Here is a 16,857-nt window from a genome sequence, read left to right on the forward strand (position 1 = left end):
CCAGGAGCCAGGTGCTTTTCCTGGTCTCCCATGGGGTGCAGGGCCCAAGCACCTGGGCCATCCTCCACTGCACTCCCTGGCCACAGCAGAGAGCTGGCCTGGAAGAGGGGCAACCGGGACAGAATCCGGCACCCCAACCGGGACTAGAACCTGGTGTGCCGGCGCCGCTAGGCGGAGGATTAGCCTAGAGAGCCGCGGCGTCGGCCCATATTTTTATTTTTTAAAGATTTTTTTTTTTTTTTTTTTTTGACAGGCAGAGTGCACCGTGAGAGAGAGACAGAGAGAAAGGTCTTCCTTTTGCTGTTGGTTCACCCTCCAATGGCTGCCACGGCCGGTGCATCACGCTGATCTGAAGCCAGGAGCCAGGTGCTTTTCCTGGTCTCCCATGCGGGTGCAGGGCCCAATAAAGATTTTTTTTTAAAGAGATCTTCTATTTGCTGGCTTACTCCCCAAATAGCCAAAACAGCAGGGGCTGGGCCAGGCTGAAGCCAAGAGCCTAGAACTCTTATCTGGGTCTCCCACATGGATGCCAGGGACTCAAGTACTTGGGCCATTTTACACTGCTTTCACAAGCACATTAGCAGGGAGCTGGATCAGAAGTAGAGCAGCCATGACTTGAACTGGTGCTCTGATAAGGGATGCTAGCATGCCACAATGCCTGGCCCTTGGGCCATATTTTTTAAAATTCTTTTTTTTTTTTTTTTTTTTTTTTTGACAGGCAGAGTGGACAGTGAGAGAGACAGAGAGGAAGGTCTTCCTTTGCCATTGGTTCACCCTCCAATGGCTGGCGCGGGCGGCACACTGCGGCCGCATATTTTTAAAAATTCTGACAACAATTTCCCCCTCACTAGTACCACGGTATGGATCCAAGGAGCAACACTGGGTGAACACATGGCATTGCTTTTAAGAGTTTGTGCTTTGGGGCCCCCACTGTGACACAGTAGGTTAATCCTCTGCCTGCAGTGCCAGCATCCCATGTGGGCGCCGGTTCTAGTCCTGGCTGCTCCTCTTCCAATCCAGCTCTCTGCTGTGGCCTGCGAAAGCAGCAGAGGATGGCCCAAGTGCTAGGGCCCCTGCACCCACATGGGAAACCGAGAAGAAGCTCCTGGTTCCTGGCTTTGGATTGGCACAGCTCCGGCTGTTGTGGCCATCTGGGGAGTGAACCAGCGAATGGAAGACCTTTTTCTCTGTCTCTCCCTCTCACTGTCTGTAACTCTATCTCTAAAATAAATAATTAAAAAATCTTAAAAAAAAAAAAAGCTTGTGCTTTAATTAAACAGTATCCTCTCAATTATTAATGTCAATGAGAAACAAAGGCACTTCAGAATATTCATAACATAATATTTAACATGCTAATGACAAGGCTTTCAAAGACCTAGACAGCCTCAGAAATGGAGCTATGTAACAGAAATTGTACTTTCTCGATAGCCTTACTTGAGAAGCTAGAAGGGAGTGAAATTTTAAATCTCCTGCTAACCCATCCAGTGAGTATTCTAAGACACACAGGAAAATGCCTATGTGGTTAGAAGTAGTAGGTAAAGTAATATCTACAAAAAAATTTACTGACTGACAAAGTTAAAGTTATATTAGTGCAATGTGATATTTTTACAAAGAAAAATGGCCCCAAAGCTTTAGAAACAGATGCATAGAGAAGTTTCTATCTGTAAAGTCCTTTGAGAGACTCAGCCACACTAGCTTTCTTCTACAGTATGTGATGACTTTCTAAAGTAGGCCTGAGCTCATCTCAATTCTAACACATTGAGCAATAGATTTACATGTTACCTTTCTCTTATAGATTCAAAATGGCCACAAAAATGATGTTTTTCAATTATACTTATGTATGCCAGTACATGAACTCAAAACAAATTCAATTTCTCTTAGAAAGTACAGTGTGTATGGGGCAGGTGTTTGGTGCAATGGTTAAGATGCTGCTTGGGGCTCATGCATCCTATATCGGACCAGTTGCTGGCTCTGCTTCTGTTCTGAGATTCCTCTTACTGGGCAGCTGGGGAAGCAGCAGGTGATGGCTCAAACAGTTGAGTTCTTGCCAACTATGTGGGAGACCCAGATGAAGATCCTTGCTTTGGTCTTGCCCAGCCCTAGCTGTTGCAGTCATTCAGGGAGTGAACCAGCAAATGGATTATCTCTCTCTTTTTCTCCCTCTTTCTCTGCCTTCCAAATACAAATAAGTAAATAAAAAGGTTTTCAAAAATTCACATGTATAGATGCATTTATAATCAAATCTATTGCTAAGAACAGTCCTCCTCTTCTTTATACAAAGTCACTGAATAAAAAAGCAAAGAGAGCAGCAATTTTTTTCTTTGCTTTTCTATGCAAGTATGCTTAATTTTCATGTTTACGAAACTTTTAAGAGACTGATATTCCTCTTGCGTTTTGCAGTGGGGTTCAGGCACACCCAGCCCTGCCCTAGTGATTATCCCAAAGTCATTCATTCGTATTCTTACATTTCCCCCTCTTCCCTCTCCATACACAGTATTACCTTACTGGCTATCAAATCTGTTCAAATACTTGGAATCAGCTCAACTACCTTTTCAAATAGAGTCTCCAGGATGTGGAACCCTGGAATCTGTTTTTAAAAATCTCTTCAGGTGATTCTTACAGCCAACTAGGGTTGTTAAACTCAATTCTAGATTATTACCTGGAAATGTCACCCATGTTAAAATAGATAGAAGCAAACATTCTCTTTAGAAAAAATAAACTACAAAACTATGGCATTATTCTAGTGCTTCCTACTCAATAAGGTATTCCTACAGAGGAACTGTGAGGTCCTCCCTGTGTTCCTTAGCCTTAAATTAAAAAGCAACAACAACAAAAGTTTACAGTTCCATCTTTCCAGATTTATAATATATTGTGTTGCATGGGCAGTTGAAAAGCAGCGTATTGTGCAACTGCTGTGTGTGGTATTCTAAATATGCCAATTAGGTCAAGTTGACTACTGTGTCATATAAAACATTTATATTCTTACTGATTTGTTGTCTGTATGTTTTATCAGCTGCTGAGAAAGGTATGTTAACATCCCAACTATGGAAGTAGATATCTTTCATTAGATTTTGCTTTGAAGCTGTTATTAGACATACACAAACTCAGAATGACTGTGTCATCCTCTTGAGTGGACCCTTTTATGATAATGAAATTCCTTCTAATGTTTCAGAAACACTTTGGCGGCTTCTTCTGGGTCTCCCACATGGGTGCAGGGGCCCAAGGACTTGGGCCATCTTCTACTGCTTTCCCAGGCCATAGCAGAGAGCTGGATTGGAAGAGGAGCATCTGGGACTAGAACAGGCACCCATATTGGATGCCGGTGCTTCAGGACAGGGATTTAACCTGCTGAGTCACAGCGCTGGCCACCACTTACTATAATCTACGTTAATAATTTCCCTCAAGACCACAAAAATCTTACATTTTAAATTCATCTTCTTTGTTGTTGTCATATATTCACTCCTACAAATATATAACAATAAACCACAGAAAATATTACTGCTGTTTTAACAAACAATATTCTTTTACATTTCCCATGTAATTTGCTTTTCAGGTCCTCCTTTATTCTTCCTACAATTCTATGCAACTATTTAAGGTCATTTAATTTTCTCATTTTTGAAGAATATTTTTACAAGGTACATTATTTTCAATTAGAAGCTGGGTTTTTGGTTTGTTTGATTTTGGCATTTTCTATTTATTTATTTTAAAGATTTATTTTGTTTATTTGAGAGGTAGAGTTTTAGACAGAGAGAGATAGACAAAGAGAAAGGTCTTTCATCTGCTGGTTCACTTCCCAAGTGGCTGCAACGGCCAGAGCTGGGCCAATCTGAAGCCAGGAGCCAGGAGCCTCTTCCTGGTCTCCCATGTGGGTGCAGGGGCCCACGCACTTGGCCACCCTCCACTACCTTCCCAAGTCATCAGTAGAGAGCTGGCTATGAAGAGAACCAGCTGGGACATGAACTGGCACCCACATGGGATCCCGCAGGCAGAGGCCCAGCCCACTACACCACAGTGCCAGCCCCCACAATGATTTAGGCCATTGTTATATATTACTTTTACATCTGATTACTGATTCTTCTTTTTTAACTTATTAAGTCATAGCTTGTATTGGAGTCTTTCTTTAAAACTTTGCACAGTATTTCTTCAAATCCTGTTTCAAGTTCAGACAGATTCTTCTTGCTGCTGATAATATATAAAGAGAGATGGGACTCCAAAGTCTTAATCTAGGCACTCTGGTGGAGGCTAGTCTGGGAGTGCTCTGGAAACTCAACTTCCAGCCGCTCAAGAGCAACACCTGTACCTGATTGAAATAAAGTGATAAAGACCCACTCACTGCTTGCTTAGGTGCCTGTTTAAAGGAATAAATTGTAAATAAAGGGAGCATTCTTATGTATGGATGAAGATATAAGAAAAAGGTCCTAAAGGAGGATATAGATTAATGATTCTCTGTGAAAAGGGTAAATTAACTTCCTTTCCCCTCAAACTCATTATGAAGACACTAGAAGAAAATCATAAAAACTCGATTTCATCCAACATATGAAGGATGGAATCTTCAAGGAATTATGTGATAATGAAAAGGAAGTGTTTCCTACCTAAGTCCAAGAAGATTTTCAAAAAGGAAAATTGACCAACACAAAGTAGGAGATTAATGATAAACTCCTTACATTTTCTCAGAAGTGTGCCTACCAGGCGTGGGGAACCATTTTTCTGCCACAGATTGTTTGGAGATATATATTCTTTTTTTTTTTTGACAGGCAGAGTAGATAGTGAGAGAGACAGACAGAGAGAAAGGTCTTCCTTTTGCCATTGGTTCACCCTCCAATGGCCGCCACGGCCGGCGCGCTGCGGCCAGCGCACCACGCTGATCCGAAGGCAGGAGCCAGGTGCTTCTCCTGGTCTCCCATGGGGTGCAGGGCCCAAGCACTTGGGCCATCCTCCACTGCACTCCCTGGCCACAGCAGAGAGCTGGTCTGGAAGAGGGGCAACCGGGACAGAATCCAGTGGCCCGACCGGGACTAGAACCCGGTGTGCCGGCGCCGCTAGGCAGAGGATTAGCCTATTGAGGCACAGTGCTGGCCTGTTTGGATATTTTCAACATCATTTGTGGGCTATACAAAATTATCAACAAAAAATTAAGCCTACTTGGAGTCCCATCTATAGCTGCCTTGGCAGAACAAGAGCAAATGATTACAGAGGCCTTCCATGGCCCATGGGTCAGACACTCCCTACCCCTGCCAAATCAAACTGTGGGGAGTCTATGAAATGGGAATTAGTCTTTTATTATAAAATTCTATTTTGACATATATTCCTTTTATTTATTTATTTATTTATTTATTATTTGACAGGTAGAGTTATAGACAGTGAGAGACAGAGAGAGAAAGGTCTTCCTTCCGTCGGTTCACCCCCCTAAATGGCTGCTATGGCCAGCGCTATGCCGATCCGAAGCCAGGAGCTAGGTGCTTTTTCCTGGTTTCCCATGCAGGTGTAGGGCCCAAGCACTTGGGCCATTCTCCACTGCCCTCCCGGGCCACAGCAGAGAGCTGGACTGGAAGAGGAGCAACCGGGACTAGAACCCGGCGCCCATATGGGATGCCGGCACCACAGGAGGAGGATTATCCAAGTGAGCCACGGCACCAGCCCCATATATTCCTTTTTTTAATTTTCATTTTTATTCAAAAGGTAGAGAAACAGAGATGTAGAAATTTTCTGGCTGGCGCCGCCGCTCACTAGGCTAATCCTCCACTTGTGGTGCCGGCACCCCAGGTTCTAGTCCCGGTCGGGGCGCCGGATTCTGTCCCGGTTGCCCCTCTTCCAGGCCAGCTCTCTGCTGTGGCCAGGGAGTGCAGTGGAGGATGGCCCAAGTCCTTGGGCCCTGCACCCCATGGGAGACCAGGAAAAGCACCTGGCTCCTGGCTCCTGCCATCGGATCAGCGCGGTGCAACAGCCGCAGCGCACCAGCTGCGGCGGCCATTGGAGGGTGAACCAACGGCAAAGGAAGACCTTTCTCTCTGTCTCTCTCTCTCACTGTCCACTCTGCCTGTCAAAAAAAAAAAAAAAAAAAAAAAAGATTCCATCTGCTGGCTCAATACCCAAATTCCTGCAATAGCAGGTTGGAGCCAGGAATGTAGAACTCAATCTAGGTCTCCAATGTGTGGCAGGGACCTAAGTACTTGAGTCATCATCTGCTGCCTCCTAGAGTGTGCATAAGCAGGAAGCTGGGGTCAGAGCAGAAATGAGGCTCAAACCCAGGCACTCTTCTATGGGATGCAGCTGTCAAGTGGTGCCTTATCACCTGTGCCAAACACCTGCCTTTAGACATACATTATTTTCTAATTAGGTATTATTTATAACTAGAATGGTGACCAGGGCCATGTGCATGTTTCTTAAAATATTAATTATAATTTTGCATTCAGCCTAGTGGTGAAAGATGCCATTTGGGACACCTGAATCCCATGTCAGAATGCTTGAGTTATGGCCCCACTCATGATTCTACCTTCCTACCAGTGCATCCCTTGGGAGGCAGCAGGTGATAGTTCAGGTTCTTGGGTCCCTGTCACCCACGTGGGAGACAGATTGAGTTCTGGCTCCTGGCTCCAGATTGGCCCAGCCTCAGCTGTTGCAGGCATTTGGGGAGTGAACCAGCAGGTATAAGATCTATCTCTGTGGGTCTCCCTGTCTTCTGACTTCCAAATAAAAATAAATTTACTAAAATTTTTGAAATAATATAATTATACCTCAAATTTATTCAATACTTATTAAAAAAGAGCTGAGAAAGATAAGCTTGAAATAGTTCATAAACAAATTTGTACCTTGACTTTAGTTCACAATATCTCTGATTTCATAACCAGTTCCCTCCTATTCCAATTTGACAGAAGAAATACAGGATTCAAGTCACATTTAGATATTTCACTGTTTCTGTTTAAACTAGTTTTTAAATTAGTTATGGAATATAAAAGGGTCTTAGGGCTTTTTTCTTTTTCTTTCTTTCTTTCTTTTTTTTTTTTTTTTTTTTTTTAGTTATTTGAGATAGACAGTGAGAGAGAGAGACACAGAGAGAAAGGTCTTCCTTCCATTGGTTCACCCCCCAAATGGCCACTCCGGCCGGAGCTACGCCGATCCGAAGCCAAGAGCCAGGTGCTTCCTCCTGGTCTCCCACAAGGGTGCAGGGGCCCAAGCACTTGGGCTATCCTCCACTGCCTTCCCGGGCCACAGCAGAGAGATGGACTGGAAGAGGAGCAACCGGGACTAGAACCTGGTGCCCATATGGGATGCTGGCGTCACAGGCAGAGTAAAACCAATTGAGCCACGGCGCTGGCCCAGGGCTGTTTTCTATTAGTGCCAAGAAAAGGTAGCTTCCCTTTGTTTGTCAGAAATAGGGTACAGGATGCTGGTTATAGTTTTTTTTATTTTTTTTATTTTTTTTTATTTTTTTTATTTTTTTTGACAGGCAGAGTGGACAGTGAGAGAGAGAGACAGAGAGAAAGATCTTCCTTTGCCGTTGGTTCACCCTCCAATGGCTGCCGCGGCCGGCGCGCTGCGGCCGGCGCACCGCGCTGATCCGATGGCAGGAGCCAGGAGCCAGGTGCTTTTCCTGGTCTCCCATGGGGTGCAGGGCCCAAGCACCTGGGCCATCCTCCACTGCACTCCCTGGCCACAGCAGAGGGCTGGCCTGGAAGAGGGGCAACCGGGACAGAATCCGGCGCCCCGACCGGGACTAGAACCCGGTGTGCCGGCGCCGCTAGGCGGAGGATTAGCCTATTGAGCCGCGGCGCCGGCTTGGTTATAGTTTTTATAACTATGTGTTCCAAAGAAAACATCTCTTTCTTTGAGTCATGCAGGTGAAGGTCACTAGGAAAGCATGTCACAGAGTTGTGAGGCTTGGTGTTTTTTGGAGGGGGTGGAGGTTGGGAAAGGAAGATAACTAACCAAATTATAGTTTGGTGTTTCCTGTTTGAGTATTACCCTGAAATAGGCCCTGGTATTTAAACTACTTACTCCCTCATTCCAGGTTGTAGCAACTCACATTTCATAGGTTTGTTTCTTATGTATTCCGCAGAGTTCTAGTAGTAGTTTCTTCATCCACCATATTTTTCCTGGTCAACATTTACTTAAAGTTTTTAAGTTCAAGTTCAATTGTTCTACACAAATTTCAGGGTGATTTTTAAAACGAATGTTTAATATAATTTTTAAAACAACCCTTAACACTCTTCAACTTCAAATAAAGTATTTATTAGTGATTTATTATAGAAACATATTAAACATAATTTGATGGAGATCAGGGCTAGCACAAGATTAGTATGCTCTAGGTCAAAGATTGTGTTCATTTTAGAATCAGATTGAAAATCAATTCTTAACCATATATGTTGGATGGTAAGGCACAGCACAGGTGATCAATTAGAGTCCACAGAACATTTAGTTTTCAACACAGCCTTCATTATCCTCTCCCCTTCACTAGACCTGAGTGACAAAATTATTAGGTTTGTATGAATTTTATGTCTATCTTTTATATTTTATCAGCTTTTAAAAGAGGCTTAGATTTATACTGTACAAAGTTATTCCATTTTACTCACAAAATTTTTATAAGGCAAGTTATTAGTGGGAAATTAAATTATATACTTTTGTTCAACAAGATACATACTTCAGTATCAAGACATACCATGTATCTTTATAACTTGACAGTTTGGGCCTGTTTAATATATTTTATGCCCATCTTTCTAGAAACAGAGCTTGCTGTAAACAGTACTTTCATAGCATCAGACCTCTGTAAATGGAGAACACTGATTTATGGTATTTACACTACTGTACTTAATCATCTTTGCCCTTCTAAAAGAGGATTACCACTGGATTTAAAGGACTGCTTCAGAAACTGCAACAAAATTTCAGAAAGTAAAATCTGCCACTAATGAACAAAGTAGGCTTTGTCTAAAGGTCCATAACTTCCAGTGGAAATCTTGCATAGCTCTGACCCTCAGGTATTAGAAAGAACTGGGCAAAGCATTAAAGAGAAGATAGAGAGAAGGAAGGGAGGTCTCTCTTTATCCTCCACCTCTGGAAAAATTAAGGTTTTCTACTATGACCCCATCAAGAAGAGATGCTGCTTTTATCCCTGGCAACTTGAAAAGCACAATTTTACTGTAATTCTGGGTTGAGGGTAAATTTTAATAGTGACTAGCCAGAATATCAGCTATTTTTTCTTTAAAAAAAAACAAAAAACAAAAAAAACTCTTGTAGTTTCCAAAGTTTACCTCTAAGTAGAAAGAAGAAATACACGGTTGTGACAACAGAGTATCCAAAAAACCCATGGGAGCAGAGAGAAGGGTCAACTATTTTTAGTCAATATTCCAAATTTGGTCATAACAGATAATCTTTTAATAAGGTCATGAGAGACCCCCTACACTGTCACCTCCTCTTGAATTCTGGATTACAGGAGGAAGGAATTGTTTCCTTTCTCAGAAGAAAGCATTTATTGATAGACCCAGGTAAGTACGAAAAATGTCTCTGGGGAGGGCGGGAATGAGGGGAAGAAATACTACATTCCTAAAAGCTGTACATATGAAATTTGTATTCATTAATAAAAACCTTCAAAAAAAAATGTCTCTGATCATTCTGACAGTTAAATACTACTAAATATTTTTCTACAAAGTTCCATGAAGTTTATTTTTAATTTGCCTATCTATATGTATCCCTCTTTATTGCTGCTATGTGGCTACAGTAAATTTGATTGATTTGGCAATTCCTTAGGACTGTGCCTCTGAACAATTTTTCCTACCACTTTCTCCCAAATTATCCCAATAATCAAGAGGATAATCCATAACTATAAATTTCAGAGCAAAATGAATAAAATGGTGATGGAAAATGAATGTAGGAGGGGAAAAATTATCTTTTAAAGTAATATATTCCTATGTAAAACCAAAGTAGGGGGTAGGTGAAAAGGATAAGTTAGTGAAACTGATGAGGACAACTGCTTTTTTTCCTTGAATGGATATCACACATAAATTCCTACTCTGCATCCAAATATTAGGTAACTTCAAGAAGTTCACAGATAATGGAATTCAAAGCTAAGTATTTTAGCAAAAAAAAAAATGTTTAAGTCCATGCATAATTTTTTCATAATAGCTTTTTCTATGCACTTTTTGAAGATCTCTCAGAGTCAAAGTAGTTCACCAGTTGTTAGAAACATCCTGTGGTAAAAACTCTAGTTAGGGTGGCCAGCACCATGCACAGCAGGTTAGGTCACAGCCTGTAGCTCTAGCATCCCATGTAAGTGCCATCAAGTCCAGAGTCCCAGCTGCTCCACTTCCAAGCCAGCTCCTTGTTGGTGTGCCTGGGAAAGCAATGGAGGATGGCCAAGTCCTTTGGCCCCTGTACCCACGTTAGGGACCTAAGGAAATCTGGCTCCTGGCTTTGGGCTGGCCCAGACCTGGCCACTGTGGCCATTTGGGGAGTGAACCAGTGGATGGTAGATCTCTCTTTCTGTCTGTCTGTCTGTCCTTCCTTCTCTCTGTAACTCTGCCTTTCAAATAAATAAATAAATCTTAAAAAAAAAAAAAAACACAAAACTCAGGTTGGATGCTCATGTAATATATCATAAATGTGTCTATGAATCTTCATGTAAAGCTTTTTTATTTAACTCTTCTCTAATAGCTGTTGACTTCCATCATAAGTCAAAGGGGTCAACTAACTTGGAAAAAAAGGAGTATGCCTTAACCCTAAACAAATTAATAATATTTTAGATTTTTTAAAAAAATTAGTTCTCAACTTCTTGAGGGTCTAGATATGAAGTACATCTATATAGGTTCCTCTAGGTCATTCACAGTGCCTTGAAAATAATAAGAAATCGATTGACCATATACACTCACATGTTCTGTATACCTAGACTTGCCAAACGTAGTACAACTAATTTTTTTTAAATTTATTTGAAAGTTAGAGTCACAGGGAGAGAGAGACAGAGAAAGATTTTCCATCGTTGGTTGACCCCCCAAATGGCTGCAATAGCCAGTGCTGGATCAGGTGGAAGCCAAGAGCTTCACCTGAGTCTCCCTTGTGGGTGGCAAGGGCTTCTGCTGCCTTCTCCAGGCCATTAGCAGACAGCTGGATCAAAAGCGGAGCAACAAGGACATGAACCAGTGCTCAGATGGGATGCTGGTGTCAGAAGCAGTGGCTTTGCCTGCTGTGCCACAGTGTCAGTCCCCATTAATTTCAAAGTTCAAAACTAAGTGCTATATTATAGGCCTAGAATAGTAATCAATTAAAAGTTCAATTTACTTTGTATACTTATCCAATAATCTGGTAAGACTTTTCAAAGAGTTGTTCACTGAAATGTTTTTAAAATCCCATTAAGAAACTATAACATTTGAAAAAAGCCTTTAAGGGAATGGGAATGGTATAGTTTTCAAAGCTACAAATTTTTAAAAAGATTTATTTATTTGAAAAGCATAGCCGGCGCCGCGGCTCACTAGGCTAATCCTCCGCCTAGCGGCGCCGGCACACCGGGTTCTAGTCCCGGTTGGGGCGCCGGATTCTGTCCCGGTTGCCCCTCTTCCAGGCCAGCTCTCTGCTGTGGCCAGGGAGTGCAGTGGAGGATGGCCCAGGTGTTTGGGCCCTGCACCCCATGGGAGACCAGGAAAAGCACCTGGCTCCTGGCTCCTGCCATCGGATCAGCGCGGTGCGCCGGCCGCAGCGTGCCGGCCGCGGCGGCCATTGGAGGGTGAACCAACGGCAAAGGAAGACCTTTCTCTCTGTCTCTCTCTCTCACTGTCCACTCTGCCTGTCAAAAAAAAAAAAAAAAAAAAGCATAGTCACAGAGAGGGAGAGAGATAGAGACAGAGAGAGAGAGAAAGAGATTTTCCATTCACTGGTTCATTCCCTACATGCCCACCATGGCCCATGCTGGGCCAGGCTGAAGCCAGGAGTCAGAAACTCAATCTTAAGCCATTACCTACTGCCTCCCAGGGTGTGCATAAGTAGGAAGCTGGAATGGAGAGCAGAGTGAGGCACTCAGATATGAAATCAGGAATCACAAGCAGCATCCCCTATCTCTGTTTTTAATTTCACTTCTCAAGCTGGATAGTGTTCCCAGAGGGTTCTTTATGTTTTCTCTGTGTTTACTTATGAGACATTTTATTTTTTTTTTTTAAAGATTTACTTATTTATTTGAAAGGCAGAGTTACAGAGAGAGAGGCAGAGGCAGAGGCAGAGGCAGAGAGAGGTCTTCTATCTGCTGGTTCACTCCCCAGATGTCCGCAATGGCTGGGGCTGCGCTGATCTGAAGCCAGGAGCTTCTTCCAGGTCTCCCACACAGGTACACAGGCCCAAGGACTTGGGCCATCTTCCACTCCTTTCCTAGGCCATAGCAGAGAGCTGGATCGGAAGTGGAGCAGCCGGGACTCAAACTGGCACCCATATGGGATGCCAGCACTGCAGGTGGCGGCTTTACCCACTACACCACAGCATTGACCCCAGAAACATTTATCTTTAAAAAGAAAAAAAAGTGAATTATTGGGGCCAGTGCTGTGGTGCAGTAGGTTAAGCCTCTGCAGCACCAACAAGCACTGGTTCACATCTAGGCTGCTCCACTTCCAATCTAGCTCCCAGCTGATAGCCTGGGAGGGCAGAAGAGGATGGCCCAAGTGCTTGGGCTCTTGTACCCACGTGGGAGGCCCAGAAGAAGCTCCTGGCTCCTGGCTCCAGATTGGCCCAGCTCTGACAGTTGCAGCCATTTAGGAAGTGAACCAGGGAACAGAAGATCTTTCTGTCTTTCCTCCTCTTTCTGTAACTTTGTCTCTCAAACAAATAAATAAAATAAAAAATGAATTATTGAATTAGTAAAGACCTAGCTCTGGTTGATAAAACTGAATTAATTCTTGACTTCAGTTCTAAAAATCTGTTGCTAAATGAGTTACCTCATGATGCAGTACCTCAGTTTCAGAAACACACGAACAACACTTTTGTCTAGCTTCTACCTGGGAACTCAGGTGAAAATACTACCATAAAGAAACCAGTCATATTAAATTATGATACATTTAGGAGTGTTACTGGTGTTCTCACCCTTTTATACTTCTAAGTCACCAACACAGGCATTTTTTTTTTTATTTCAAGGGAAAACAAAGCAGCTTAGGTCTGAACATGTTTCCAGCTGCTTCACGAACCAAAGAGGACGCACGTCTTTCTCTTAAATACTAGAATGTTCGGCAATGATTCACAGCCTTTCCTCTGCCTCATGTGTTTAGCAACCCTTTAATGAACATCTACTTGAAACTACTTCTCCCAATTTGTGATCATATTATGGAAATCCCTACGAGGTTAGGAAAATGAGCTGTGCTCACAGTTACCGGCTTGGTCTCCAGCTATCCCTGACAGATGTAAAGCAATGACTTCGGAAGAGTTTCTACTGAAGTCTTGTTTGATGAGAACGGAAACACCAGCACAATGGAAAAATCTCGAGACTTAGTTGGAAAATGTATAACCAAATCTAAAACGCTAAGTCAATTCTTAAAAGTCAACAGTTCTAGCTCTACACCAGATATATAGCAATTGCCCAAATTCCATAAAATATTAGTAAAATACCTCTGAATTACAAACAAGAGTCGCTATAGGGCTCATCTTCTACAAGGGCAGGAAGTTAATAGCTCATTTCTCAGCAACATAATGTAAAATACAGACTTTTACAGATCAAGTAAAACAAAACTGTAAGTGGTAAATTAATGTAACTGAAAATAACTTATGTTTTCAATTCATTCTTCACAAACTAATAAACATTCCAAAGTTATGAACATGAAAACTCTTGCATTCAAACTCCTATAAACTCCTCGGCTTCACCTGTAAATCTGCCTTGCGTCTGTCAAGATCTTGTTTCTCTGCCTTCTATTACTCACCCACTGCATCTGGATTTACCGGTCTGGAGACATCAGCTTGCCCCATGATTAAATTGTCTGATGTATCTCACGACAACCAACTCTCCTGGACAAAGCAAACTTCTTAAAAAGATAAATCCACAAAGGAGGGGACACAGAATCCTCTCTTGGTGTCACTGCCAGACAAGCATCAGGAAATGGCACGAGGTCGGTTAATATGCCCGAGTTTCTAATCCCTGTATCCAGGTCTGGGCACTTGTAGTTCTTTCAAAGATGTCTTCACACAGGCTCTCTTCACACAGGAATGCCTGTCATTCCAGAGTGCACACTGTGTAGAGCTGAAGTGCAGGAAGGGGAGGAGACTGCCAACCACATTCTAGCTGCTGAGCGGCACAGCCCAAAAGTCCACCACACCTCCTCTTCCTGACTTTGAGCCTGGCTGGAACTCTCCAAGCTCAGAGCCACAGAAGAAGCAGCAGCACAGCAAAGAATTTGTAAATTTAATTACACAAAAGCATCAGTGTGGTTATGAGTAGCATGCTCATGGAAACAAGTCCTTCAAAGGCTCTGTTTTAGACACAGACCTCAAAATGTCAGATTGTTCTGGCATTTTATTATAGTTGTCATAGGTTGAATATTTGTATACCCTCTGTAATACTATAAAATAGCTATCTATCTATCTATCTATCTAGTCCATTTGTGGCCATACAGCTCCTAAATTCCTTGGAATCTCCAAAGTGAGAATGTCTTTTCAAATGCTAATTAGTTGACTGATGGTTGGTAGCCTCTAGCTTGCTTCAGGATGGGGGCTGGACCCTCCAAAAAGACCAAAGTAGGATTAGAAATTTAGAACTTTCAGTCCTACCTCCCAAACACAGGGAGGAAAGAGAGGCTGAAGGTTAGGTTGATTGATCACCAATAGCCAATGAGTTAATCAATCATGCCTATGTAATGAAGCCTCTTTTAAAATTCCAAAAGGACTACATGTGGAGAACTTCCTAGATAGCTGAACACTTGGATGTTTCTGGAAGGTGATGCCCCTGGAAAGAGCCTAACTTTTCATCTGGTATTTCATTAGTATCCTTGGTAATATCCTTTGTAACAAACCTATAAGACCACCACAAAACACACCAAACATCTAGTCAAAGGAAAGGTGGGGTACAATACTGACAGGCTGGAGGAGGAGGGAGAAAAGAGGGTGAAAAAGTGGGAGGAGGGGAGAGAGAAAGAGAGAGAGACAGAGAGAGACACAGAGAGAGAGAGATGTGTCAAGAGAGCCCGTGTGTGGGAGGGAAGCAGGTCCTGGTAGGGTGTAGGGAAGTGGGAGCAACGAATTCCATTAGGGTGGGGGTGGAGCTGATGCTTTGGGTCATCTGACACGGAGCTTAAGACAGCACCACAGATAAGACAGCATCATTTTACTAACAAAACCTGTAAATCTAAGTCCGTACCCCAACCCCCACCCCCCAGTTCTGTGAATCACTATAGCAAAATAACTGAATCCTGGGAGAGGATTGTGGGAACTCTGATTTGTAGTTGACTAGTCTTTTTTCTCTTTTTATTAAAGATTTATTTATTTCTTTGAAAGGCAGAGTTACAGAGAGGTAGAGGCAGAGAGACACAGAGAGAGAGAGAGAGAGAGAGAGAGTCAGTCTTCCATTTGCTGGTTCACTCTCCAGATGGCAACAATGGAGATGCGCCGATCCAAAGCCAGCAGCCAGGAGCTCCTACAGGTCTCCCACATGGGTGCAGGGGCCCAAGGACTTGGGCCATCTTCTACTGCTTTCCCAGGCCATAGCTGAGAGCTGGATTGGATGTGGAGTAGCTGGGACTTGAACTGGTGCCTAAATGGGATGCCGGCACTGCAGGCAGCGGCTTTAACTGCTATGCCACAGAGCCGGCCCCAGTTGATTAGTCTTAAGCACAGGTAAAAACAACTTGGGGCTTTGACTGGCAACTAAAGTGTGTGTGGGAGCAGTCTTGGAGCTGTGCCCTCTACCTGCAGGCTCTGATGCATTCTCCAGGTAGATGCTGTCAGAAATGAACTCAGAGGACACTCAGCTGGTGTCCAGTGTTGCATGGGGGAGAGGGGACCCTCAAATATCAGGTGTCAGAAGTATGTTCTGAGACCACAGTGGAAGGAAGGAAGTTTGGTGTTTTTTTCTTTTATTTCCAGATGGCCAAATAAACATGTTGAAATGTTAACTCCCAATATGACACTGTTAGGAGATGGGGTCTTTGGGAGATAATTAGGACATGAAGGTGGAACCCCCAGGAGTGGTTGTAGGGACTTATTAAAAAGTCTCCACTGGTGTAGTGAGTTAAGCCACCGCCTGCAGTGCCGGCATCCCATATGGGTGCCAGTTCGAGACCTAGCTATCACACTTCTGATCCAGCTCTCTGCTTTGGCCTGGGAAAGCAGTAGAAGATGGTCCAAGCCTTGGGCCCCTTCCCCCGCGTGGGAGACCTGGAAGAAGCTCCTGCTCCTGGCTTCAGATTGGTGCAGCTCTGGCCGTTGTGGCCAATTGGGGATTGAACCAACGGATGGAAGACCTCTCTCTCTGCCTTTCCTTCTCTCTCTTGTGTAACTCCACCTTTCAGATAAATACATGAATCTTTAAATAAATTTTAAAAAGTCTCCACAGAGCTCTCTAGTTCTTTCCACCAGAGGGTACATCATTTGGAGGTCAGAAAGAGGGTCTTCACAGACACCAAATCCAAGTGCCTTAATCTTAGACTTCACAGCATCCAGTACTCTGAGAAATAAATGTTTACTATTTAAATAAATCAGTCCATGGTATTTTGTTACAGCAGCTGGAACAAACAATAAATACATCAAAACAAAACAAAACAACCAAATGTACCCTTTCTTAGAATAAAAAGAAACATCTCTGAAAATGTGTTTACTAAAATAGTAAACTTGAAATAAATATTTGGAATGTATTACACAATACTTCTCTTCCTGATAAAGCACAATAACCCACTGTATGATCTTGAGGACAAA

The 16,857-nt window shown here is 43.0% G+C and overlaps 1 protein-coding gene across 6 annotated transcripts in view; it reads right to left on the reverse strand.

Moving 5' to 3' along the window:
* Positions 1-16,857, reverse strand: part of PHACTR4 (phosphatase and actin regulator 4) — a 122,373-nt gene that overhangs the window by 44,728 nt on the left and 60,788 nt on the right. The window contains exon 1 of one of the 6 annotated variants that reach the window (XM_017346543.4): positions 13,875-14,163. The exons of the other annotated variants lie outside the window; for them this stretch is intronic. Coding sequence (XP_017202032.1) covers positions 13,875-13,920 — 46 coding nt within the window. The 5' untranslated portion in view covers positions 13,921-14,163. Of the gene's footprint in view, positions 1-13,874; positions 14,164-16,857 lie in introns of those variants that run through there. 6 annotated transcript variants of the gene reach the window in all.

This window comes from Oryctolagus cuniculus, chromosome 7, assembly GCF_051225735.1.
Source record: "Oryctolagus cuniculus isolate XC-2025 breed Fujian yellow rabbit chromosome 7, ASM5122573v1, whole genome shotgun sequence".
In the NCBI taxonomy this organism is placed as follows: Eukaryota; Metazoa; Chordata; class Mammalia; order Lagomorpha; family Leporidae; genus Oryctolagus; species Oryctolagus cuniculus.